Source organism: Salvelinus alpinus, chromosome 10 (assembly GCF_045679555.1).
Source record: "Salvelinus alpinus chromosome 10, SLU_Salpinus.1, whole genome shotgun sequence".
NCBI classification, from domain to species: Eukaryota; Metazoa; Chordata; class Actinopteri; order Salmoniformes; family Salmonidae; genus Salvelinus; species Salvelinus alpinus.
Genome location: NC_092095.1, coordinates 73,661,995 through 73,689,904, shown reverse-complemented (window position 1 = coordinate 73,689,904; position 27,910 = coordinate 73,661,995). Strand labels below are relative to the sequence as shown.

At 42.1% G+C, this 27,910-nt stretch overlaps 2 protein-coding genes and 1 pseudogene across 5 annotated transcripts in view; 2 read left to right on the top strand and 1 right to left on the bottom strand.

The window, feature by feature from the left end:
• LOC139533057 (zinc finger protein 135-like) overlaps positions 1-27,910 on the bottom strand; it is a 545,377-nt gene that overhangs the window by 89,985 nt on the left and 427,482 nt on the right. The window lies entirely within an intron of this gene.
• Positions 19-14,083, top strand: LOC139533084 (zinc finger protein 79-like; annotated as a pseudogene).
• Positions 22,086-27,910, top strand: part of LOC139533048 (zinc finger protein 658B-like) — a 33,589-nt gene continuing 27,764 nt past the window's right edge. Inside the window, exons 1-2 of one of the 3 annotated variants that reach the window (XM_071331254.1) lie at positions 22,086-22,280; positions 25,542-25,790. In XM_071331254.1, coding sequence (XP_071187355.1) covers positions 25,688-25,790 — 103 coding nt within the window. In that variant the 5' untranslated portion in view covers positions 22,086-22,280; positions 25,542-25,687. The remainder of the gene's footprint in view (positions 22,281-25,541; positions 25,791-27,910) is intronic. The other 2 variants (XM_071331250.1, XM_071331249.1) reach the window with 2 other exon arrangements.

Below are 27,910 nucleotides of genomic sequence, written 5' to 3'. Positions count from 1 at the left end.
AGTTTCATAACACCAGAACTGACCAATGGCATGTATCCATTTTTTCTTTATCAAGGAACATCCACATCAATAAACTGTACAGTAGTTCTCCTACTGGGAGGCGCTGGAAATAGTTGAAAGAGCGATTGGTGCTGAGGAAGCTATGGCAGTGGATGCCCCGCAACCTGTTGAGATTCCTGACGTCGTTCACCAGTTGAAGGATACCGATTGTAAAGATTAATTGTATTTGCGGCTGACAGTTTTTGGGAGTTCAGGAATTGACATTGGAAGCATTGCAGGCAGTGGTGGAAAAAGTACCCAATTGTCATACTTGAGTAAAAGTAAAGATACTTGAGTCCTTTCCTATTAAGGAAAGCCACCCAGTAAAATACTACTTGAGTTCTTTACACCACTGATTGCAGGGAATACTGACTGAAGATGTTCCTCCCCACGAGGCCCATGAGACTGTGTAGGGATGTGATTTGAATAGGACTGTGACTGAAGATGTTCCTCCCTACGAGGCCCATGAGACTGTGTAGGGATGTGATTTGAATAGGACTGTGACTGAAGATGTTCCTCCCTACGAGGCCCATGAGACTGTGTAGGGATGTGATTTGAATAGGACTGTGACTGAAGGAGTGGGATGTTTTTATTTATCTATTTTTGTATTTTGTTTTGATGTCGTTGCTTCCGCAATGGACATGTATTTCTTTCTACAGTTTACTAACCGTACAGTAGGTGGCGGTAGACACGTTATATTTGTGTAAATGTCAGTATACCAAAGAAGAAGATGACGCTGTTGTACTGTCGTAGAGGGGAACAGGAAGTTCCGGGTAGAAAACGACAGAACTGTGTTATGTCGATAGTGGTTGTGTCCGTTTCAACTGTATCATTGTAGGTATGTAATAGCACGTTTAAACTTTCTAATGTCGAAAGAATATATAATATGCTAGGTAGCAAGTCCGTGAAGGTATTAACACGTTTGGTAAAGTTTTAAATTGTATGTGTTATTTTGGGGTCAAACCGAGTGAGTGAAGAACGTGATTTGCAACGATTTTACAAGTCACGTAGCTAGACTTTGGATTTGTATGAGTGTATGAACATAATTTCGTCAGTCATTTCATAAAGATTCCACTTATTTTAGTTAGTTTTTACATGTTCTTGGTTTTGTGTAAAATGTTGTTTATGAGCTGGTAAATAGCCTCGTCCGAACCATCTTGATCTCGCGAGTTTACATACACTGTTTCGTTAATGTAAGCTCGCGAGATCAGGATGGTTCGGCCGAGGCTCGTCAAATGGCGGCTTCAACGGTTTCAGTCGTCTTTCTAGGAGTTTGCTCGTGGTGAAATGGCGACACGAGGCAGTGTGGTGGAGTGTCAAAATAGAGGGAAGCTAACTGAAGTTATCCTTCACCATTTGGAGAGAGAGGCCAACTGCATGGAATGGCGTCGATTAATGCGGATGAATCGGAGCACGTGTCATACTCATAACATGGAGGACCAAGTGTCTGCGGGTTTTCGCTCCACCCTTTTACTTGATTAATTAATTAAGGTCACTAATTAGAAAGGAACTCCCCTCGTCTGATTGTCTAGGTTTTTATTGAAATGAAGAAACGAAAACCTGTGAGGCTCGGCTGTCAATGGGATGAGTTTTACACCCCTGAAACAATGGAAATGGAGAGTTTGAGAAGCAACAGCTGTGCTCGAATGCGATCAATGTGGGGGACAGTTCTGATATGGAGCGGGAGGACGAGGGCCTAGTATGTGAATGGTCTGTAGTGGAAAGACATAGGAAGAACAGAGATAATAATACTGGAAGCAGTGGTGCATGTAGTATAGAAACTCTAAAGAGGCCCAAGGTAGGGAGCTAGAGTAATAATGTGTCACAGTGGAAAGTTGGGATGGTGTTTGAGGAGACCACAGGGCCTCATTTACACCCTATCTGATTAACCAAGGCCATAAAAAGAGAGGTGAAGTTAAACTGGGCTGCATCAGTGTAAATGAGAACTTGTTCCGAACTAGCCTACCTGGTTAAATAAAGGTGAAATAAAAAATGGTAGATTGTTAATATCTTGTGCTAGTCAGGTTCAGCAAGGGAAGATTCTTCAATTGGAAAATCATAATAGGATGAAGCTCAGAAGGCATGACCCTGGAGCTTATGCTAAATTGAAGGGAGTAATCTCTGAGGTCCCAATATCTATGTCCATGGATGATATTGTTAAAGAACATGTGAAGGAGACAGAGTGGTTGAAGCCTAAAGGTTGATCAGTAGGAAAGAGGGTTAAAGAAGTGAAAGCTTATCAGTGCTGTTGAGGTTTGAGAAGGTTTTGTCTGGAAAAGTACAGAATAGGATTCCTTAGCTTCCATGTCAGAGACTTTGACCCAGCCTCATCAATCAACTATTAATCAAATGTATTTATAAAGCCCTTCTGACATCAGCTGATGTCACAAAGTGCTGTACAGAAACACAGCCTAAAACCCCAAACAGCAAGCAATGCAGGTGTAGTAGCACAGTGGCTAGGGAAAACTCCCTAGAAAGGCCAGAACCTAGGAAGAAACCTTGAGGAACCAGGCTATGAGGGGTGGCCAGTCCTCTTCTGGCTGTGCTTGGTGGATATTATAACAGAACATGGCCAAGATGTTCAAATGTTCATAGATGACCAGCAGGGTCAAATAATAATCACAGTGGTTGTCGAGGGTGCAACAGGTCAGCCCCTCGGGAGTAAATGTCAGTTGGCTTTTCATAGCCGATCATTGAGAGTATCTCTACCGCTCCTGCTGTCTCTGGAGAGTTGAAAACAGCAGGTCTGGGACAGGTAGCATGTCCGGTGAACAGGTCAGGGTTCCATAACAGCAGGCAGAATAGTTAAAACTGGAGCATCAATGGTGAATCATCACAGTGTTTTTAAATGCCAAAGAATGGGACATGTAGCTGTTGAGTGAAAAGATGTGCCAAGAGTGGTGGGGAACATGATTACGGGGAATGTTGGAGCAATGTGACGGTTAAGTGTTGCAATTGTGTGGAGGACACACAGAGCAGCATTTGGTGGATGCCAGGTGCAGAGAGATGCTCAGAGATATAGAATCCGTCATGATGTATCATATGCAGAGGCTGTAAGACAGACTGGTGGAACTACAGTGCAGACTGATGGAGCTTCCATGGTTGGTCCCGTAGTAAGAGGACCTACTGTCAGACTGATGGAGCTTCCATGGCTGGTCCCGTAGTAAGAGGACCTACTGTCAGACTGATGAAGCTTCCATGGCTGGTCCCGTAGTAAGAGGACCTACTGTCAGACTGATGAAGCTTCCATGGCTGGTCCCGTAGTAAGAGGACCTACTGTCAGAACTGGTCTTTCTACTAGTCCTGACATGGTTTCGAAGCCTGTTCAGAAATCTTGCAACCATAAATGCACTGTGACAAAGGATACTTTAATATTGAATAATATGTACTTCATAGCTTTCATTGGTAAGGTTATCAACACTTGGATTGTGTGAAGCAGAAATACCAGGTTGAAAGTTATCTTGTAAACTGCAGCAGAGTTGTTGGGGGTAACAGATGTTACTGTCGGTATGGTTTTTGATAAGCTGGATAACCTGGGGGTGGATTGTCTCAGCATGATATAGACCCCAATGTTTGGAAACACAGAAATGGATCTATTGATACAGTTTATTGGGGGTGTGGGAGGGTTTTTGGGGAAGGGGAGTGTGTGGTAGAAGTTAATAGGGATTTCTTGATTTATTTTCTTAGTACAGAATTAGACAGACATGGACCTTAAACGTTTGTTTGCGGACTTCCATGATACCATAGGTCTGCATCAACGGACTTCAGTGCAGGTAGTGCCTCATCAGAGAGAGAACATTTCAGTTGCTCTACAGTTTTGAAGCTGAATGTAATGATTATCAGTCATTTACATGTGTACTAATATTCAGACACATTCAGTTGTTTCTATATTTATTTATAATTCAGGGTTTTCACACGGGGCTTCAAGTAAATAAATATTAGTGCTTGAAAAAGTACTTGAAAGTCCTTGAATTTGACTTGCCACTGTACGAACCCTGATAATTCTTACTATGGTGTGAGTGTAACGGATGTGAAATGGCTAGCTAGTTAGCGGGTACGCGCTAATAGCATTTCAATCGGTTACGTCACTTGCTCTGAGACCTGAAGTAGGGTTTCCCCTTGCTCTGCAAGGGCTGCAGCTTTTGTGGAGCGATGGGTAACGATGCTTTGTGGGTGACTGTTGTTGATGTGTGCAGAGGGTCCCTGGTTCGCGCCCGAGGTCGGGGCGAGGGGACGTACTAAAGTTATACTGTTACATGAACGGGAAATAAAATTGGTTTTTGTGAGTGAAATAACACAGTGAAGACAAGGTTATTCATAAAAATGTTTACATAGTACTGCCTACAACATACTGCAATCTTGTACTAAATGGTTTTTGAGTCATTTATGCATTTATGTGAATTTAGGAAATCTACTATAGATTAAGTGCTCTTATGTTATGCAATTTAAAATGTGTACTTTGTCTAATGTGAATGAATGTTTTGTCAATGTTTAGCTACCTGATCTACTGAAATGAGATAATTGAACAAGAAAAAGAGAAAATATTTTTACAGAATAAAGTGCCAGAACTGTCAAGAAAATAACTTTTGTGTCCGTTTGTCTTTATTTCTACAGGCCGACTCAGATTAAGTCTGAGGCCGGTAACATCAACAGTGAGGACAAACCCAGCCTGACACTCTCCTTCCACACTGAGTCCAATCCTACAGTCACTGGGTCCTGATTGTGACAGTGGAGCCCAGTTTGTACTGCAGGATCCAGAGATGGCATCAGTGAAGCTGGAAGACTGCAGTCAAACACTGGAGCTGAATGTCAACATTAAAGATGAAGAAGAGGAGGAGAAGATTGGGACAACTGTTAGTCATGGTAAGAGCAGGTTCTCTCAAAGTTATCTTCATAAATTAGACCTCCATAAGTTATGACCCAGTCTATTGCTAGGTTGAATTCTGTAATTCTGACATCACACATCCCTGAAAACCTCAAGACTTCACAGCGAAGCAAAACATTTTAAAACTTGTAACGCCTGCCTTTTCCCACACATTGTCTCAAAAACGTTGAAAATGTTTAATACCCTCAATCCCCAAGTTAGGCATACCTCATTTCAAAATAGGCCATGGCATCATCACTGTCAATATTGAATTATAATTTGTTTGCTGCACAGAATATCAGATCTCAACAACGATTGGAGAAGTGTTGAACATAACCAGTAGACTACCACATCCTGATGATTTATATCTCATACATATATATTTAATAATTTATATATCAAGTTGTAGAAACATCTCAAGGATGATCAATGGAAACAGGATGCACCTGAGCTCAATTCAAAAGTTTGGGGTCACTTAACACCAGTCTCAACGTCAACAGTGAAGAGGCGACTCCGGGATGCTGGCCTTCTAGGCAGAGTTGCAAAGGCCAGTTTTATTGCTTCTTTAATGAGCACCACAGTTTTCAGCTGTACTAACATAAATTCAAAAAGGGTTTTCTAATGATCAATTAGCCTTTTAAAATGATAAACTTGGATTAGCTAACACAACATGCCATTGGATCACAGGAGTGATGGTTGCTGATAATGGGCCTCTGTACGCCTATTTAGATATTCCATAAAATATATGCCGTTTCCAGCTACAATAGTCATTTACAACAATAACAATGTCCACACTGTATTTCTGATCAATTTGATGTTATTTTAATGGACAATCAATGTGCTTTTCTTTCAAAACAAGGACATTTCTAAGTGACCCCAAACGTTTGAACAGTAGTGTATATTTAATATGTTTTATATATCAAGTTGTAGAAACATCTCAAGGATGATCAATGGAAACAGGATGCATCTGAACTCAATTTTGAGTCTCTTTTTTTTATAAATAAATTTGCAAAAATTTCTAAACTTGTTTTCGCTTTGTCATTATGGGGTATTGTGTGTAGATTGCTGAAGATATTTTTTTATTTAATTTTAGAATAAGGCTGTAACATAACAAAATGTGGAAAAAGTCAAGGGTTCTGAATACTTTCCGTGGGCACTGTCAGACCCCTTCCCATTTTTCCCACTTTGGTACGTTACAGCCTTATTCTAAAATTGATTACATGTTTTTCCTCGTCAATCTACACACAATACCCCATAATGACAAAGCCAAAACAGGTTTTTAGAAATTCTTGCAAATGTAAAAAAAAAAAAAAAAAAGATACGAATTGCTACATTTTCAGACCCTTTGCTATGAGATGATCCTTGAGATGTTTCTACAACTTGGAGTCCACCTGTGGTAAATTCAATTGATTGGATATGATTTGGACAGGCACACACCTGTCTATTTAAGGTCCCACAGTTGACAGTGCATGTCAGAGTAAAAACCAAGTCATGAGGTGGAAGGATTTGTCCGTAGAGCTCCGTGACAGGATTGTGTCGGCACAGATCTGGGGACCGGTACCAAAACATTTCTGCAGCATTAAAGGTCCCCAAGAACACTGAGGCATCCATCATTCTACAATGGAAGACGTTTTGAACCACCAAGACTCTTCCTAGAGCTGGCCACCCGGCCAAACTGAGCAATCGGGGGAGAAGGGCCTTGGTCAGGGAGGTAACCAAGAACCCGATGGTCACTCTGACAGAGCTCCAGAGTTCCTCTGTGGAGATGAGAGAATCTTCCAGAAGGAAAACCATCTCTGCAGGTCTCCACTAATCATGACTTTATGGTAGAGTGCCCAGACGGAAGCCACTGCCTAGTAAAAGGCACATGACAGTCCACTTGGAATTTGTCAAAAGGCACCTAAAGGACTCTGACCATGAGAAACAAGATTCTCTGGTCTGATGAAACCAAGATTGAACTCTTTGGCCTGAATGCCAAGTGGCATGTCTGGAGCAAACCTGGCACCATCCCTACGGTGAAGGATGGTGGTGGCAGCAGCTTGCTGCGGGGATGTTTTTCAGCGGCAGGGACTGGGTGACTTGTCAGGATCAAGGGACAGATGAACGTAGCAAAGTATAGAGAGATCCTTGATGAAAACCTACTTGAGAGCGCTCCGGACCTCAAACTGGGGTGAAGGTTCACCTTCCAACAGGACAATGACCCTAAGCACACAGCCAATACAACGTGGGAGTGGCTTCGGTACAAGTCTCTGAATGTCATTGAGTGGCCCAGCCGGGGCCCGGACTTGAACCCGATCAAACATCTCTGGAGAGACCTGGAAATGGCTTTGCAGAGACGCTCCCCATCCAATCTGGCAGAGCTTGAGAGGATCTGCAGAGAAGAATGGGAGAAACTCCCCAAATACAAGTGTTTCAAGCTTGTAGCTTCATACCCAAAAAGACTCAAAGGTGCTTCAACTAACTATTGTGTAAAGGGTCTGAATACTTACGTAAATGTCATATTTCAGTCATTATGGGGTATTGTGATGTCATTATGGGGTATTGTGATGCCATTATGGGGTATTGTTTGTAGATTGATGAGAATATATATATTTTTTAATTTAACCAGTGCAAACTGGCTTTAACCAGAATAGTAAAAGGAGTGGGAGGCCCCGGTGCACAACTGGGCAAGAGGACAAGTACATTAGAGTGTCTAGTTTGAGAAACAGACGTCTCACAAGTCCTCAACTGGCAGCTTAATTACATAGGACACGCAAAACAACAGTCTCAACGTCAACTGTGAAGAGGTGACTCCGGGATGCTGGCCTTCTAGACACTATTCTGGTTAGAGCCAGTTTGCGCTGTTCTGGGAAGGGAGTAGTACACAGCGTTGTACGAGATCTTTAGCCATTTCCAGCTACAATAGTCATTTACAACATTAACAATGTCTACACTGTATTTCTGATCAATTTGACATTATTTGAATGGACAAAAAATTTGCTTTTCTTTCAAAAACAAGGACATTTGTAAGTGACCCCAATCTTTAGAATTTATTCATTTATTTCACCACTAATGGTAGTGTTTTTATTTTTATTTTTAACCTTTTTTTAACTTTCTTAGCATACTGGTTATTGTCCGGAATTTCAGAAGACTGACGTGCCCAAAGTAAACTGCCTGTAAACTGCCCAAAAGCTAGGAGATGCATATACTTGATAGCATTGGATAGAAAACACTCTGAAGTTTCTAAAACTGTTAAAATAATGTCTGAGTATAACAGAACTGATATGGCAGGTGAAAACCCGAGGAAAATCCATCCGGAATGTTTATTTTGAGGTCACAGGTTTTTTCAGTGCTTGCCTATGGGATATACAAATAGATAGGACCCAGATTGCAGTTCCTATGGCTTCCACTAGATGTCAACAGTCTTTAGAAGGGGTTTCAGGTATTTGTAGTTTTTCCAAGGTGTCCCCCATTAGAAAAGTAGTCATGTTGCGTGCATCAACGACAGTGCGCACTACGTTATTTATCTTCGCTATTAAACACACTATTCTTTGTCTAAATATTATTGTTTATTTAGATATTAGAATACCCGAGGATTAATTGGAAACATCGTTTGACTTTCACTTTTTGGATTGGTTTGTGTGCATGTTGAATGAGTGAATTACTGAATCAAACGCGCCATCTAAACTGACATTTTGGGGATATAATGAAGGACTTTATCGAACAAAACGACCATTCATTGTGTAGCTGGGACCCTTGGGATTGCAATCAGAGGAAGATATTCAAAGGTAAGTGATTTATTTAATTGCTGTCTGTGATTTTGTGACACCTGTGCTGGTTAAAAAAGTATTTTGACGTGGGGCGCTGTCCTCAGATAATCGCATGGTATGCTTTCTCCGTAACGCCTTTTTCAAATCTGACAACGCAGTTGGATTAACAAGAAGCTTTTAAATGATGTAAGACACTTGTATTGTCATGAATGTTTAATATTACGATTTTTGTATTTTGAATTTTGCGCTCTGCAATTTCACCGGATGTTGTCGTAGGTGTCCCGCTAGCGTTTGGACATGCGCCCAAACAGGTTAACTAGGCAAGTAAGTTAAGAACAAATTTTTATTTTCAATGACGGCCGGCCGTCATTCAGCCTTATTCAGGTGCAGAACGACAGATTTTTACCTTGTCAGCTCAGGGATTAGATCTTGCAACCTTTCGGTTGCTCTAGCCACTAGGCTACCTGTCACCCGATATGACCAGAAGAGGAATGGTCACCGCTCTGAGCCGGGTTCCTCTCTACATTTCTTCCTAGGTTCCTGCTTTCTAGAGAGTTTGTGGCCACTGCTTCTACATCTGCATTGCTTGCTCTTTGTGGATTTTAGGCTGGGTTTCTGTTCAGCACTTTGTGACAACTACTGATGTAGAAAGGGCTTCATAAACTACATTTGATTGACATGTATATCACACCAACTGACTGGTTCTTCTGATTTTCACACAGGATACCATGTTGAGACATTCTCTACATCCAGAGAGCAACAGCAGGAGGATCACAGAGCTAAGAGGTCTCACCACTGCCCACATTGTGGGAAGATTTTCCCATTTCTATCAAGGCTAAAAATACACCTAAGAAAACACACAGGAGAGAAATCTTATTCCTGCTCTGACTGTGTGGCGAGTTTCTCTCAACTTTCCGGGTTAAAAACACATGAACGTATACACACAGGAGAGAAGCCTTTCTTCTGCTCTGACTGTGGGGCGAGTTTCTCTCAACTTTCCACCTTAAAAACACATGAACGTATACACACAGGAGAGAAGCCTTACGTCTGCCCTGACTGTGGAACTAGTTTCTCTCAACTTTCCAACTTAAAAACACATGAAGTATACATACAGGAGAGAAGCCTTACTCCTGCTCTGACTGTGGAAAACGTTTTAAAAGATACGCTGAGCTAAAAGGTCATCAGAGAACACACACAGGAGAGAAGCCTCACGTCTGCTCTGACTGTGGAACTTGTTTCTCTCAACTTTCCAACTTAAAATCACATGAACGTGTACATACAGGAGAGAAGCCTTACTCCTGCTCTGACTGTGGAAAACGTTTTAAAAGATACGCTGAGCTAAAAGGTCATCAGAGAACACACACAGGAGAGAAGCCTTACGTCTGCCCTGACTGTGGGGCGAGTTTCTCTCTTCTGGGCACCTTAAAAAGACACCAACGTATACACACAGGAGAGAAGCCTTACGTCTGCCCTGACTGTGGAACTAGTTTCTCTCAACTTTCCACCTTAAAAACACATGAACGTATACATACAGGAGAGAAGCCTTACGTCTGCTCTGACTGTGGATTACGTTTTAAAAGATACGCTCAGCTAAAAGGTCATCAGAGAACACACGCATGAGAGAAGCCTGCTTACGTCTGCTCTGACTTTTGGGTGAGTTTCTCTCACCATAGCATCTTAACACACCAATGTATACACACAGGGGAGAAGCCTTACTCCTGCTCTGTGGAGGGGTGGGCGTGTAAGTCAAACGTCTAACCAAAAGCTGCGTGTTTGAATCTTATCAAGGAGGACTTTAGCATTATAGCTCATAGCAACTTTGTAACTACTTATTACTTTTTAGCTATGTTAGCATGTTCGCTAATCTTTTCCCTAAACCATTTAACTCTACCTTAAAACTTCTTAGGGCTGCAATCCCGATAACGGGATCGATATGACAACAGCCAGTGGAAGTGCAGGGCGCCAAATTCAAAAAACAAATCTAATAATTCAAATTCCTCAGACATACATGTCTTATACCATTTTAAAAGGTAATCTTGTTGTTAATCCCACCAAATTGTCCGATTTTTAAATATGCTTTTCAGCGAAAGCACCACAAACGATTATGTTAGGTCACACCAAACCACAATAAGCACAGCCATTTTTCCAGCCAAAGATAGGAGTCACAAAAAGCACAAATAGAGATAAAATGAATCACTAACCTTTGATGATCTTCATCAGATGACACTCATAGGACTTCATGTTACACAATACATGTATGTTTTGTTTGATAAAGTTCATATTTATATAAAAAAATCGGAGTTTACATTGGCGCGTTACATTCACTAGTTCCAAAAACATCCAGTGATTTTGCATAGCCACATCGATTCAACAGAAATACTCATCATAAATGTAGATGATTATACAAGGTATACACATGGAATTATAGATATACCTCTCCTTAAAGCAACTGCTGTGTACGATTTTCAAAAATACTTTACGGAAAAAGCAAACCATGCAATAATCTGGGACGGCGCTCAGAACAATAGTCAAATTAGCCGCCATGTTGGAGTCAACAGAAACCAGAAATTACCTGATAAATGTTCCCTTTGATGATCTTCATCAGAATGCACTCCCAGGAATCCCAGGTCCACAATAAATGCTTGATTTGTTCGATAATGTCCGTTATTTATGTCCAATTAGCTACTTTTGTTAGCGCGTTTGGTAAACAATTCCAAAGTCACGAAGCTGACGAAATGTCCAAAAGTTCCGTAACAGTCAGTAGAAACATGTCAAACGATGTATTGAATCAATCTTTAGAATGTTGTTAACATAAATCTTGAATAACGTTCCAACTGGAGAATTACATTGACTTCAGATGAGCGATGGATCAGAGCTCCCTCTTTTATGTGAACGCACGCGCATGGTCAAAGAATGGTCAGGTCGTGGCAGACCTGACTAATTCCTCTTTCATTCGACCCCCCTTCAGTTCTACAGACGGTTGACATCTAGTGGAAGCCGTAGGAAGTGAAAACTCATTCATATCTCGCTGTGATTTCAATGGGATCTTGGTTGAAAATCGACCAGCCTAATAATTTCCAGTTCCTGTTTGGATTTTTTCTCAGGTTTTTGCCTGCCATATGAGTTCTGTTATACTCACAGACATAATTCAAACAGTTTTAGAAACTTCAGAGTGTTTTCCATCCAATACTAATAATAATATGCATATATTAGAAACTATGATTGAGGAGCAGGCCGTTTACTCTGTGCACCTTTCATCCAAGCTACTCAATACTGCCCCTGCAGCCACAAGAAGTTGAACCCCTCACCCCTAACCTAGCTAAAGTTAGCAAGAACAAATTGGAATTCGTAACATATCATACATATATTACAAGTTTGTAACAATTTTGTATGAATATCAATGCGTAAAATAACATTCGAATTGTAATTCATAACATACGATACGTCAAATTATACTGAATAACAATCTAAACGCAACAATTTCAAAGATTTACAGTTCGTATAAGGAAATCAGTCAATTGAAATAAATGAGGCCCTATTCTATGGATTTCACAGGACTGGGCAGGGGCTCAGCCATGGGTGGGGTTTGGGAGGGCATAGGCCCACTTGGGAGCCAGGCCCAGCCACTCAGCATGAGTTTTTCCCCAGAAAAGGTCTTTATTACAGACAGGAATACTACTCAGCCCCCCCCCCTCCCAGACAATCCTGCAGGTGAAGAGGTCCTGGGCTGCCGTGGTTACATGTGATCTGCAGTTGTGAGGCCGGTTGGATGTACTGCCAAATTCTCTAAAAGGATGTTTGTTATGGGATTTTTGTGTTTAATGACTAAAATATGTATGCATTTGACTTAGATGTTACTGTATGAATGAAACTTATTATAATCATAATGCTGAGTGTAATATGTTCCTTGTTAGAAAGAATGGGTTTATCTTCAGACAGGCTTGAATGATGTCTCTACCCAGGGAGGGGAAAGACCTTGGGTTGGTTGCAGATAGTTGAACAGGTGGCAGACAGTAATGAGAACTGTACTGTACTGCCATTGTATCCAAGAGGAGGATGGACATAAACCTATGACATCATCTTTATTATATAACCTGATGTAAAATGTATTATGATCAGTACTCTCGAGAATAAACGCTATTGATTGATTGATTTTAAGACTGGTTTCTGTCCATTTGGCTGATAATTATCTTACAAATTCTTATTTATGGGCAGAGTGTTTTAATTGAATTGGTTGATAAACATAGGAATTAAATTCCTTTAACAATGTTAGAGGTGTCTTATGGTAGAGATATATAAATATTGAGTTCTCTGGCAACAGCTCTGGTGGACATTCTTGCAGTCATCATGACAATTGCACATTCCCTAAACTTGAGACATCTGTGATGTTGTGTGGCCTTTTATTGTCCCCCAGCACAAGGTGCACCTGTGTAATGATAATGCTGTTTTATCAGCATCTTGATATGCCACACCTGTCAGGTGGATGGATTATCTTGACAAAGGCTGAAATGCTCACTAACAGGGATATAAACAAAGTTGAGCACAACATTTGAGAAACATTAGCTTTTTGTGCATATGGAACATTGCTGGATTTTATTTCAGCTCATGAAACCAACACTTTACATGTTTAGTTTATATTTTAGTTCAGTTTATGTACTGTGATAGTCCAATGTAATGTTACCTAACATACTAAATGGAGTGGCATGGATGTTTTTTATATAATATAATACGTTTTGCTCTGAGACCAGGTTGTCCCTCTGCAGTATTCTGTGGGAAGGAGCAAGTATACACTTTTTTTTATTTATTGAACCTTTGTTTAACTAGGCAAGTCAGTTAATAACAAATTCTTATTTACAATGATGGCCAAGGAACAGTGCCTTGTTCAGAGGAAGAACAACAGATCTTTACCTTGTCAGCTCGGGCATTCGATCTAGCAACCTTTTGGTTACTGGCCCAATGCTCTAACCACTAGGCAACCTTCCGCCCCTAACATGTATCAGATAGAGATGGTGTGATGATCACTTTTCACCAATAGTTTGGGGGGAATTGTTTTACAACTTTATTTAATGATACACAGTTTATGAAATTAATACATGTGTTTATTAATTGTCTTTAAAACTAGATTAGTTATTTTAATTACTGATCATGAATGTGTTTGGATAACTGCATTGAAGCAAACTTTATTGATCTGCCAATGAAAAATAAAGTTACATGAATATGTACTGGTCAACCTCTTCTTCTCTTTAGTATTCAGTTCTTCATATTAGATCTGACAGTATGAATGGTTCTTATGGTTGTATTCAGTTCTTCATATTAGATCTGACAGTATGAATGGTTCTTATGGGCTGAGTGCCTGGAGTGTTTTTGTATGACTACAGTCAGCAGTTCTCTCTGTCCCTGTAATTGAGTTGTTATTAAAGCCGCATACAGACATGGTCTCTTTTGTGTTTTCTTGAGTAAGGCAGCTCCAAAATGCAGGTCTTTCAGCCTAGCTCAGTGCTTTCTGTTGAGATGGGGCAAGCCCACAGAAAATACGGAGCTTTGTGCCGTGATTGGCTCAGTGTTCTGTCATTCATGGGGACAATACATCACTGCCAAGTCTAAGGGTAGAACTTGAAAATTCAAGCCCCTTGGGTGCTGCCATAGAGTTACATTAGAAGTGCCCATCCAAGAAGGCTCAAGGTCATTGTCCACAGATAAAATATCAAATCAAATCAAATCAAATTTTATTAGTCACATACACATGGTTAGCAGATGTTAATGCGAGTGTAGCGAAATGCTTGTGCTTCTAGTTCCGACAATGCAGTAATAACCAACAGTAATCTAACCTAACAATTCCACACTACTACCTTACACACACACACACAAGTGTAAGGGATAAAGAATATGTACATAAAGATATATGGATGAGTGGTGGTACAGAACGGCATGGCAGATGCAGTAGATGGTATAGAGTACGGTATATACATATGAGATGAGTACTGTAGGGTATGTAAACATAAAGTGGCATAGTTTAAAGTGGCTAGTGGTACATGTATTGCATAAAGATGGCAAGATGCAGTAGATGATATAGAGTACAGTATATATACATATGAGATGGGTAATGTAGGGTATGTAAACATTGTATTAAGTGGCATTGCTTAAAGTGGCTAGTGGTACATTTTTACATAATTTCCATCAATTCCCATTTTTAAAGTGGCTGGAGTTGAGTCAGTATGTTGGCAGCGGCCGCTAAATGTTAGTGGTGGCTGTTTAACAGTCTGATGGCCTTGAGATAGAAGCTGTTTTTCAGTCTCTCGGTCCCTGCTTTGATGCACCTGTACTGACCTCGCCTTCTGGATGATAGCGGGGTGAACAGGCAGTGGCTTGGGTGGTTGTTGTCCTTGATGATCTTTATGGCCTTCCTGTGACATCGGGTGGTGTAGGTGTCCTGGAGGGCAGGTAGTTTGCCCCTGGTGATGCGTTCTGCAGACCTCACTACCCTCTGGAGAGCCTTACGGTTGTGGGCGGAGCAGTTGCCGTACCAGGCGGTGATACAGCCCGACAGGATGCTCTCGATTGTGCATCTGTAGAAGTTTGTGAGTGCTTTTGGTGACAAGCCGAATTTCTTCAGCCTCCTGAGGTTGAAGAGGCGCTGCTGCGCCTTCTTCACAACGCTGTCTGTGTGGGTGGACCAGTTCAGTTTGTCCGTGATGTGTACACCGAGGAACTTAAAACTTTCCACCTTCTCCACTACTGACCCGTCGATGTGGATAGGGGGGTGCTCCCTCTGCTGTTTCCTGAAGTCCACAATCATCTCCTTTGTTTTGTTGACGTTGAGTATGAGGTTATTTTCCTGACACCACACTCCGAGGGCCCTCACCTCCTCCCTGTAGGCCGTCTCGTCGTTGTTGGTGATCAAGCCTACCACTGTAGTGTCATCCGCAAACTTGATGATTGAGTTGGAGGCGTGCATGGCCACGCAGTCGTGGGTGAACAGGGAGTACAGGAGAGGGCTCAGAACGCACCCTTGTGGGGCCCCAGTGTTGAGGATCAGCGGGGTGGAGATGTTGTTACCTACCCTCACCACCTGGGGGCGGCCCGTCAGGAAGTCCAGGACCCAGTTGCACAGGGCGGGGTCGAGACCCAGGGTCTCGAGCTTGATGACGAGTTTGGAGGGTACTATGGTGTTAAATGCTGAGCTGTAATCGATGAACAGCATTCTCACATGGGTATTCCTCTTGTCCAGATGGGTTAGGGCAGTGTGCAGTGTGGTTGCGATTGCGTCGTCTGTGGACCTATTGGGTCGGTAAGCAAATTGGAGTGGGTCTAGGGTGTCCGGTAGGGTGGAGGTGATATGGTCCTTGACTAGTCTCTCAAAGCACTTCATGATGACGGAAGTGAGTGCTACGGGGCGGTAGTCGTTTAGCTCAGTTACCTTAGCTTTCTTGGGAACAGGAACAATGGTGGCCCTCTTGAAGCATGTGGGAACAGCAGACTGGGATAAGGATTGATTGAATATGTCCGTAAACACACCAGCCAGCTGGTCTGCGCATGCTCTGAGGACGCGGCTGGGAATGCCGTCTGGGCCTGCAGCCTTGCGAGGGTTAACACGTTTAAATGTTTTACTCACCTCGGCTGCAGTGAAGGAGAGCCCGCAGGTTTTGGTAGGGGGCCGTGTCAGTGGCACTGTATTGTCCTCAAAGCGGGCAAAAAAGTTGTTTAGCCTGTCTGGGAGCAAGACATCCTGGTCCTCGACGGGGCTGGTTTTCTTTTTGTAATCCGTGATTGACTGTAGACCCTGCCACATACCTCTTGTGTCTGAGCTGTTGAATTTCGACTCGATTTTGTCTCTGTACTGAGACTTGGCCTGTTTGATTGCCTTGCGGAGAGAATAGCTACACTGTTTGTATTCGGTCATGCTTCCGGTCACCTTGCCCTGGTTAAAAGCAGTGGTTCGCGCTTTCAGTTTCACGCGAATGCTGCCGTCAATCCACGGTTTCTGGTTTGGGAATGTTTTTATCGTTGCTGTGGGTACGACATCGTCAATGCACTTCCTAATGAACTCGCTCACCGAATCAGCATATTCGTCAATATTGTTGTTGGACGCGATGCGGAACATATTCCAATCTGCGTGATCGAAGCAGTCTTGAAGCGTGGATTCAGATTGGTCGGACCAGCGTTGAACAGACCTGAGCGCGGGAGCTTGTTGTTTGAGTTTTTGTTTGTAGGCTGGAATCAACAAAATGGAGTCGTGGTCAGCTTTTCCGAAAGGGGGGCGGGGGAGGGCCTTATAAGCGTCACGGAAATTAGTGTAACAATGGTCTAGTGTTTTTCCAGCCCTGGTAGCACAATCGATATGCTGATAGAATTTAGGGAGTTTTGTTTTTAGATTAGCCTTGTTAAAATCCCCAGCTACGATGAATGCAGCCTCAGGGTGTGTGGTTTCCAGTTTACAAAGAGTCAGATAAAGTTCGTTCAGGGCCATCGATGTGTCTGCTTGGGGGGGAATGTATACGGCTGTGATTATGATTGACGAGAATTCCCTTGGTAGATAATGCGGTCGACATTTGATTGTGAGGAGTTCTAGATCAGGTGAACAGAACGACTTGAGTTCTTGTGTGTTGTTATGATGATCACACCACTTCTCGTTAATCATAAGGCATACCCCCCCGCCCCTCTTCTTACCGGAAAGATGTTTGTTTCTGTCGGCGCGATGCATGGAGAAACCAGCTGGCTGCACCGACTCCGTTAGCGTCCCTTGAGTTAGCCATGTTTCCGTGAAGCAGAGCACGTTGCAATCCCTGATGTCTCTCTGGAATGCTACCCGTGCTCGGATTTCATCAACCTTATTGTCAAGAGACTGGACATTGGCGAGTAGTATGCTAGGGAGTGGAGCGCGATGTGCCCGTCTCCGAAGCCTGACCACGAGACCGCCACGTTTTCCCCTTTTTCGGCGTCGCACAGGGTCGCCGGCTGGGATCAGATCCATTGTATTGTGTGGAAGGCAAGACACTGGATCCGTTTCGGGAAAGTCATATTCCTGGTAGGAACGATGATGAGTTGACGTTAATCGTATATTCAGTAGTTCCTCCCGACTGTATGTAATGAAACCTAAGATTACCCGGGGTACCGATGTAAGAAATAACACGTAAAAAAACAAAATACTGCATATAATACTGCATATAAATAACGTCAGATCATGTGATATCTACAGTCGCTTTGATTGGACTGATCATGTCAACATCATACTTTCAAAATCTGAGCTAGCAGTCATCATGAATCAAGTCGACAATCTTCTAGCAAATCCTTTTTAATCTTTGTCATATGAAGAGAAATAATGATAAATTATAGATAAAGTATCAGTGCTCATCGGCCGTTGGACATAAACATTACACAACAAGTTGGAAATTGCAAATTCAACAATGAGTGGTTTGTCAAGGAATCAGTGGCTAACTGCAAGCTTTGCAAAGCAATCATTAGCCTGCTATTCAATGGAGTGGCTGTGTGGTCCCAAGTCTAAGATTAAGGGGCTCTTTTCCTAGTTTAAAATTGTAAACGTTCAACATTGGCCGTGCTGTCAATGAAGCTTGATTTGTGCCGCACTCAAAACAACTTAACTCGGTACTTCAAAATCTGACTTGAGTGAGTTCAAGACAACTGGGACCTCGGGGTAAAAACAAGCTACGACTGAGAAAATAGGTTTTGAACTTTCATCCAACTCGGAATTGAAAATTGGGAACTCGGGCCTCTTTCTACAGCTACGACCTGAAGATCACTGACGTCATCATGATTCCGTTTTTTTCCCCCTTCGAGTTCCCAGTTGTCTTGAAAGCACCATAAATCCAGAGAATGCCAGACTTTGATGACAAAGTTTGATGACAGAATATGCCCACGATGGACTGCCGTGCCACCTTCCTGTTCAAGTGAGCACAGCATAACAAGGTGAGTCCAAAAATGTGTTGTATGCTGCTGCATAAATGATGTAATATGTGTGTAATATGTATAGGCTACATGTGTATACTGTAGCTAAGAAAGTAATACTAAGTGTATGTTTAGTAAGATGTGAGTAGCCCATGTGCCTCACCATAATAATTTGGTCTATTTTCACCTCTTCATTTTGCCTAATGTTCTGACTTGGTGGTTCACATGTAGCCTATAACCTGTTTTAGAGAAATGTAATCATTGAACATTGTAAGGGTTTTCATTGTCTGCTTATATGCCCCTTTATTTATCCTACGGTTTTGACTTGGCGTACAGGGAGAACACTGTAAGAACAGCCCATGTTCTGAATTTTGTCGCTGTGCATTTCAAAAGTGGTGAACAAATAGTTATATTGACTACGTCCGTCCTAGCTCGCTCATTAATGTCTTAATCGAAATTACAGATTGCCTCTTATCCGCTTTTTCGTCCCCTTATGCCATAGTTTGTACATCTCAATTGTCAGTAGAAACCACATTTGTTTAAGCAAGTCAGCCATGTTTTTTTAACGGCAGTGAATGAGGCTGAATGAACTGTTTCGCTGCCAGACAAGGTTCCGCTGATAGCCAGGTGTAGCAGTGGTAAACTGTTGAGACTATGCTGTTGAGACAGCTTTATGTAGGCCCAAACAGTTTATGGGCACCGTTTCAGTGCAATTAATGTATTGTTTAGTGTCTTGTTGTGTAGTGGCTTTGCTGGCAATGCATCCCACTTTTAAAAAATTGTTTTATTTAATCTTTATTTATCTAGTCAAGTCAGTTAAGAACAAATAGTTATTTAAAATGACGGCCTACCCCGGCCAAACCCGGACGATGCTGGGCCAATTGTGCGCTTCCCTGTGGGACTCCCAATCACGGCTGTGATTCAGCCTGGATTCGAACCAGGGACTGTAGTGATGCAGTGCCTTAGACCACTGCGCCACTCGGGAGCCCTTAAAAGGTTTGCGCCCAACGTGGGGCAGTAGATTGACGGCACAAGCAGGGAGCCCAGCCAACAGAGATTTGAGAAATGTTTTGGTTTTCTTCCTCAGATCTGTGCCTTGCAACAAACCTGTCTCGAAGCTCGACGGACAATTTCTTTGATTTCATTGCTTGGTTTTTGCTCTGACATGCACTGTCAACTGTGGGACCTTATATAGACAGGTGTGTTCTTTTCCAAATCATGTCCAATCATTTGAATTTACTACATGTGGACTCCAGTCAAGTTGTAGAAACATCTCAAGGATGATCAATGGAAACAGGATGCACTTGAGCTCAATTTCGAGTCTGAGCAAAGGGTCTGAATACTTATGCAAATAAGCTGTTCATTTTTATAAATGTGAAAATATTTCTAAAAACCTGTTTTGGCTTTGTCATTATGGGGTATAGTGTGTATATTGATGAGGGGGGAAAAATGCATTTAATCAATTTTCGTATAAGGCTGTAACGTAACAAAATGTGGAAAATGTCGTCAAGGGGTCTTGTATAATGCCCTGTATATGTTTTAAACTACAAATTTAAGGAACTGAAGTGGTAAACAATGAAATAATGGAAAATGCATGTTCAATGGTTATCTCTGTATTAGTATTATTCACATTAAATCACCTAGATAGAGCAGTGGTTCTCTCGGTATTAGTATTATCTCTGTATTACCCACATTAAAACACCTAGGTAGATCAGAGAGGACAGAGCATGTGGCTTTGTAACACACAGGTGTTTCATCTCCACATTGGGATGATTTTAACAGTGCAACGCCACACAGGCCTCATGCTGCTCAGGTAGGAGAGTACCAGAAATAAATGAATAAAAACACAAAACTAATGAAGGAACACACAGTCACCAACAATATATCCCTGGCGTCAATACTTTCAACTTTCTCAGCTCGCTGTTACAGTACAGCACCACCAAATTCCATTTATTAAGTAACCATCTGTTTTATGTAAGCATAAAAACGTAACATTTCACACTATTTTGAGAGTCCAGGATTTATATTTACTATGTTACATCTAGTCTATGAGACGAGGCTGCACCTTGACCTACATTATAAACACGCTTATCAAGAGGTGTGTTTTCCCTTCAGCATCTGCATGTGGCATAAGCTCACCCACCTCACAGCATGAATCTAAAATAGTTAATAACTTTGGCTGTGAGTGATGGGAAAAAATCTGACTAAGGCAATTACTTGAATAATTCAATGGATTTTTTATTTGCAAACTTGATAACCAAATTTTTTTTTTTTTAATTGACTTCGCTATGGGGCCATCAATGGGAGTTGGGCCGTGCTTCAGCTGAACTGCAGTACGGAAAATGCCCTCTGAGCACAGTGGAAAGCATGCTTATAGACTGGAAGCCTGCCCCCTTGATCCGAGAAGGGTGTAATTGCAGACCGCAATTAGGGGCGTTCTCTGATATCGGGTGTTTCATGATATCTAGTTTACACCAATTGATGCTCCCCATTGGTTTGTGGCCGTTTCTTTTGCGTTGGGACAACACTTGTTGACAATTGTAGCTTGGCCTAACCCTTTTCCTAACCTTAATCTCAGTCTCCCCACCGCCACGTTAGTTATCAAAACCTGCATGGTAAACAAATCCCTAACCCTCACCCTTTTCCTAACCTTAACCTCAGTCTCCTAACCTGCCATGCTAATTCACCTAACTACCACTTTAATTATCTTAACCTGTTATGTATGCAATGTGCCTAGTTAAATATATATATATATATATTTTTTTTTAAACAAATATTCTCCATCAGTTTCATAACACCAGAACTGACCAATGGCATGTATCCATTTTTATTTTATCAAGGAACATCCACATCAATAAACTGTACAGTAGTTCTCCTACTGGGAGGCGCTGGAAATAGTTGAAAGAGTGATTGGTGCTGAGGAAGCTATGGCAGTGGATGCCCCGCAACCTGTTAAGATTCATAATGTCGTTTACCAGTTGAAGGATACCGATTGTAAAGATTAATTGTATTTGCGGCTGAAAGTTTTTGGGAGTTCAGGAATTGACATTGGAAGCATTGCAGGCAGTGGTGGAAAAATACCCAATTGTCATACTTGAGTAAAAGTAAAGATACTTGAGTCCTTTCCTATTAAGGAAAGCCACCCAGTAAAATACTACTTGAGTTCTTTACACCACTGATTGCAGGGAATACTGACTGAAGATGTTCCTCCCCACGAGGCCCATGAGACTGTGTAGGGATGTGATTTGAATAGGACTGTGACTTAAGATTTTCCTCCCTACGAGGCCCATGAGACTGTGTAGGGATGTGTTTTGACTAGGACTGTGACTGAAGATGTTCCTCCCTACGAGGCCCATGAGACTGTGTAGGGATGTGATTTGAATAGGACTGTGACTGAAGATGTTCCTCCCTACGAGGCCCATGAGACTGTGTAGGGATGTGATTTGAATAGGACTGTGACTGAAGGAGTGGGATGTTTTTATTTTTATTTTTGTATTTTGTTTTGATGTCGTTGCTTCCGCAATGGACATGTATTTCTTTCTACAGTTTACTAACCGTACAGTAGGTGGCGGTAGACACGTTATATTTGTGTAAATGTCAGTATACCAGAGAAGAAGATGACGCTGTTGCCATGTGGTAGAGGGGAACAGGAAGTTCCGGGTAGAAAACGACAGAACTGTATTATGTCGATAGTGGTTGTGTCCGTTTCAACTGTATCATTGTAGGTATTTAATAGCACGTTTAAACTTTCTAATGTCGAAAGAATATATAATATGCCAGGTAGCAAGTCCGTGAAGGTATTAACACGTTTGGTAAAGTTTTAAATTGTATGTGTTATTTTGGGGTCAAACCGAGTGAGTGAAGAACGTGATTTGCAACGATTTTACAAGTCACGTAGCTAGACTTTGGATTTGTATGAGTGTATGAACATAATTTCGTCAAAGTCATTTCATAAAGATTCCACTTATTTTAGTTAGTTTTTACATGTTCTTGGTTTTGTGTAAAATGTTGTTTATGAGCTGGTAAATAGCCTCGTCCGAACCATCTTGATCTCGCGAGTTTACATACACTGTTTCGTTAATGTAAGCTCGCGAGATCAGGATGGTTCGGACGAAGCTCGTAAAATGGCGGCTTCAACGGTTTCGGTTGTCTTTCTAGGAGTTTGCTCGTGGTGAAATTGCGACACGAGGCAGTGTGGTGGAGTGTCAAAATAGAGGGAAGCTAACTGAAGTTATCCTTCACCATTTGGAGAGAGAGGCCAACTGCATGGAATGGCGTCGATTAATGCGGATGAATCGGAGCACGTGTCATACTCATTCCATGGAGGACCAAGTGTCTGCGGGTTTTCGCTCCACCCTTTTACTTGATTAATTAATTAAGGTCACTAATTAGAAAGGAACTCCCCTCGTCTGATTGTCTAGGTTTTTATTGAAATGAAGAAACGAAAACCTGTGAGGCTCGGCTGTCAATGGGATGAGTTTTACACCCCTGAAACAATGGAAATGGAGAGTTTGAGAAGCAACAGCTGTGCTCGAATGCGATCAATGTGAGGGACAGTTCTGATATGGAGCGGGAGGATGAGGGCCTAGTATGTGAATGGTCTGTAGTGGAAAGACATAGGAAGAACAGAGATAATAATACTGGAAGCAGTGGTGCGTGTAGTATAGAAACTCTAGAGAGGCCCAAGGTAGGGAGCTAGAGTAATAATGTGTCACAGTGGAAAGTTGGGATGGTGTTTGAGGAGACCACAGGGCCTCATTTACACCCTATCTGATGAACCAAGGCCATAAAAAGAGAGGTGAAGTTAAACTGGGCTGCATCCGTGTAAATGAGAACTTGTTCTGAACTAGCCTACCTGGTTAAATAAAGGTTAAATAAAAAATTGTAGATTGTTAATATCTTGTGCTAGTCAGGTTCAGCAAGGGAAGATTCTTAAATTGGAAAACCATAATAGGATGAAGCTCAGAAGGCATGACCCTGGAGCTTATGCTAAATTGAAGGGAGTAATCTCTGAGGTCCCAATATCTATGTCCATGGATGATATTGTTAAAGAACATGTGAAGGAGACAGTGGTTGAAGCCTAAAGGTTGATCAGTAGGAAAGAGATGGTTAAAGAAGTGAAAGCTTATCAGTGCTGTTGAGGTTTGAGAAGGTTTTGTCTGGAAAAGTATAAAATAGGATTCTGTAGCTTCAATGTCAGAGAATTTGACCCAGCCTCATCAATCAACCAATCAAATGTATTTATAAAGCCCTTCTTACATCAGCTGATGTCACAAAGTGCTGTACAGAAAACCAGCCTAAAACCCCAAACAGCAAGCAATGCAGGTGTAGTAGCACAGTGGCTAGGGAAAACTCCCAAGAAAGGCCAGAACCTAGGAAGAAACCTTGAGAGGAACCAGGCTCTGGGGGGTGGCCAGACCTCTTCTGGCTGGAGATTATAACAGAAAATGGCCAAGATGTTCGAATGTTCATAGATGACAAACAGTGTCAAATAATAATAATCACAGTGGTTGGCGAGGGTGCAACAGGTCAGCACCTCAGGAGTAAATGTCAGTTGGCTTTTCATAGCCGATCATTCAGAGTATCTCTACCACTCGTGCTAGTTGAAACAGTTGAAACTGGAGCAGCAACGGAGAATCATCACAGTGTTTTTAAATGCCAAAGAATGGGACATGTAGCTGTTGAGTGAAAAGATGTGCCAATTGTGGTGGGGAACATGATTACGGTGAATGTTGGAGCAATGTGACGGTTCATGGCTGGTCCTGTAGCAAGAGGACCAACTGTCAGACTGATGGAGCTTCCATGGCTGGTCCTGTAGTAAGAGGACCTACTGTCAGACTGATGGAGCTTCCATGGCTGGTCCTGTAGTAAGAGGACCTACTGGCAGACTGATGGAGCTTCCATGGCTGGTCCCGTAGTAAGAGGACCTACTGTCAGACTGATGGAGCTTCCATGGCTGGTCCCGTAGTAAGAGGACCTACTGTCAGACTGATGGAGCTTCCATGGCTGGTCCCGTAGTAAGAGGACCTACTGTCAGACTGATGGAGCTTCCATGGCTGGTCCTGTAGTAAGAGGACCTACTGTCAGACTGATGGAGCTTCCATGGCTGGTCCCGTAGTAAGAGGACCTACTGTCAGACTGATGGAGCTTCCATGGCTGGTCCTGTAGTAAGAGGACCTACTGTCAGACTGATGGAGCTTCCATGGTTGGTCCCGTAGTAAGAGGACCTACTGTCAGACTGATAGAGCTTCCATGGCTGGTCCCGTAGTAAGAGGACCTACTGTCAGACTGATGGAGCTTCCATGGCTGGTCCCGTAGTAAGAGGACCTACTGTCAGACTGATGGAGCTTCCATGGTTGGTCCCGTAGTAAGAGGACCTACTGTCAGACTGATGGAGCTTCCATGGCTGGTCCCGTAGTAAGAGGACCTACTGTCAGACTGATGGAGCTTCCATGGCTGGTCCCGTAGTAAGAGGACCTACTGTCAGACTGATGGAGCTTCCATGGCTGGTCCCGTAGTAAGAGGACCTACTGTCAGACTGATGGAGCTTCCATGGCTGGTCCCGTAGTAAGAGGACCTACTGTCAGACTGATGGAGCTTCCATGGCTGGTCCCGTAGTAAGAGGACCTACTGTCAGACTGATGGAGCTTCCATGGTTGGTCCTGTAGTAAGAGACAAGGTTATAAAGGAAAATAGTACATAGTGCTGCCTGAAACATACTGCAACCTTGTACTAAATGGTTTTTGAGTCATTTATGCATTTATGTGAATTTAGGAAATCTACCATAGATTTAGTGCTCTAATGTTGTGCAATTTAAAATGTGTACTTTGTGTCTAATGTGGAATGAATGTTTTGTCAAGGATTAGCTACCTGATCTACTGAAATGAGATAATTGAACAAGAAAAAAGAGAAAATATTTTTACAGAATAAAGTGCCAGAACTGTCAAGAAAATAACTTTTGTGTCCGTTTGTCTTCATTACTACAGGCCGACTCAGATTAAGTCTGAGGCCGGTAACATCAACAGTGAGGACAAACCCAGCCTGACACTCTCCTTCCACACTGAGTCCAATCCTACAGTCACTGGGTCCTGATTGTGACAGTGGAGCCCAGTTTGCACTGCAGGATCCAGAGATGGCATCAGTGAAGCTGGAGGACTGCAGTCAAACACTGGAGCTGAATGTCAACATTAAAGATGAAGAAGAGGAGGAGAAGATTAGGACAACTGTTAGTCATGGTAAGAGCAGGTTTTCTCTATAAGTTATCTTCATAAATTACACCTCCATAAGTTATGACCAGTCTATTGCTAGGTTGAATTCTGTAATTCTGACATCACACATCCCTGAACAACTCAAGACTTCACAGCGAAGCAAAACATTTTAAAACTTGTAAAGCCTGCCTTTGCCCACACATTGTCTCAAGAACGTTGAAAATGGTTAATACCCTCAATCACCAAGTTAGGCATACCTCATTTCAAAATAGGCCATGACATCATCACTGTCAATATTGAATTATAATTCTTTGCGTTTTACCAGTGAAATGATCAAGCTGTTTCTGCATGCCAATCGTTCGATCTCAATCAATTTCATGGGAATATGCATTTAAATCTTCTCGAATTACTGTTTGGTTAGCAAATTAGAGCAGATGGTGTTAAATTATATAGACTTCCTGTATTTTGTTTTAATCAAAGCACATTCTGCCTAATGGCGCGCTGTTGAGTTTGAGACGATTCAGCAAACCATTCTAAAATCTCGTAAGAAATTAGGTGTTGTTTTTGTTGTAACAGTAATGTTATGCTATAATATTTGGTTTTGTGGACTACTAATTAATCATTAGGTGATCGTCCAAGACATCTTTATCGTCTAGAGATCTACCTTTACTAAACAAACACCATTGTGGCGGCTCATCGCTCTTGCAGCACTACACCCCTGCAGTCTGCTGCACCGAACTAGTGATTGATGCTCACCTAGCCTACTCTTTTGTCTCACGCAACATTTGGTGATGCAGAAATGAGAAAACATGTTTGGCTGTTTTTATGAAAATCTGGGAATATTTGGCCATGGAAACATTTCTGGTTGGTCTCAAGGAATGTCACACAGGGAGACTTTTTAAAACAGGATTGAGTGAAGTAGCAGCTAATGCTCATGGAGAGCCTCACAATTATTATTATTAACCTTTATTTAACTAGGCAAGTCAGTTAAGAACAAATTATTATTTACAATGACGGCCTCCACTGGCCAAACCCAGACAACACTTGGCCAACTGTGCGCCGCCCTATGGGACTCCCAATCATGGCCGGTTGTGATACAGCCTGGAATCTAACCAGGGTGTCTGTAGTGACGCCTCCAGCACTGAGATGCAGTACCTTAGACCGCTGCGCCACTCGGGAGCTCATAAGTTTGATGAAATTCCATCATCTTTCAGTCTAATAGGGCTATTTACTTCCTTTTGTAGCTCATCACCAGTTTCTTGAATGTTTATTGTACATAAATATAAACACAACATGTAACAATTTCAACGATTTTTCTGAGTTACAGTTCATATAAGGGGCGGCAGGTAGCCTAGTTGATAGAGCGTTAGGCCAGTAACCGAAAGGTTGCTAGATCGAATCCCTGAGCTGACAAGGTAAAAATCTGTCTTTCTGCCCCTGAACAATGCAGTTAACCCACTGTTACCCGGTAGGCCGTCATTGTTAGTAAGATTTGTTCTTAACTGACTTGCCTCGTTAAATAAAGGTTAAATGTAATTTATAATATATATATATATATAATAAGGACATCAGTCAATTGAAATGAATTAGGCCCTAACCTGTAGGTTTCACATGACTGGGCAGGTGTGCAGCCATGGGTGGGCCTTGAAAGGCATAGGCCCACCCACTTGGCAGCCAGACCCACCTCAGGTTCTGGGCTGACGTTATTACACGTGGTCTACAATTGTGAGGCCGGTTGGACGTACTGCCAAATACTCTAATACGACGTTGGAGGCAGCTTATGGTAGAGGAATTAACCTCTCTAGGATATGTGGGACGCTAGTGTCCCAACTGGCCAATATCTAGTGAAAATGCAGAGCGCCAAATTCATATAAATTACTATAAAAATTTAACTTTCATGAAATCACACATGCAATATACCAAATTAAAGCTACACTTGTTGTGAATCCAGCCAATGTGTCAGATTTCAAAAAGGCTTTACGGCGAAAGCAAACGATGCTATTATATGAGGATAGCACCCCAGCAAACAAATGCAGACCATCATATTTCAGCCCTTCAGGCGCGACACAAAACGCAGAAATAAAGATATAATTCATGCCTTACCTTTGACGAGCGTCTTCTGTTGGCACTCCAATATGTTCCATAAA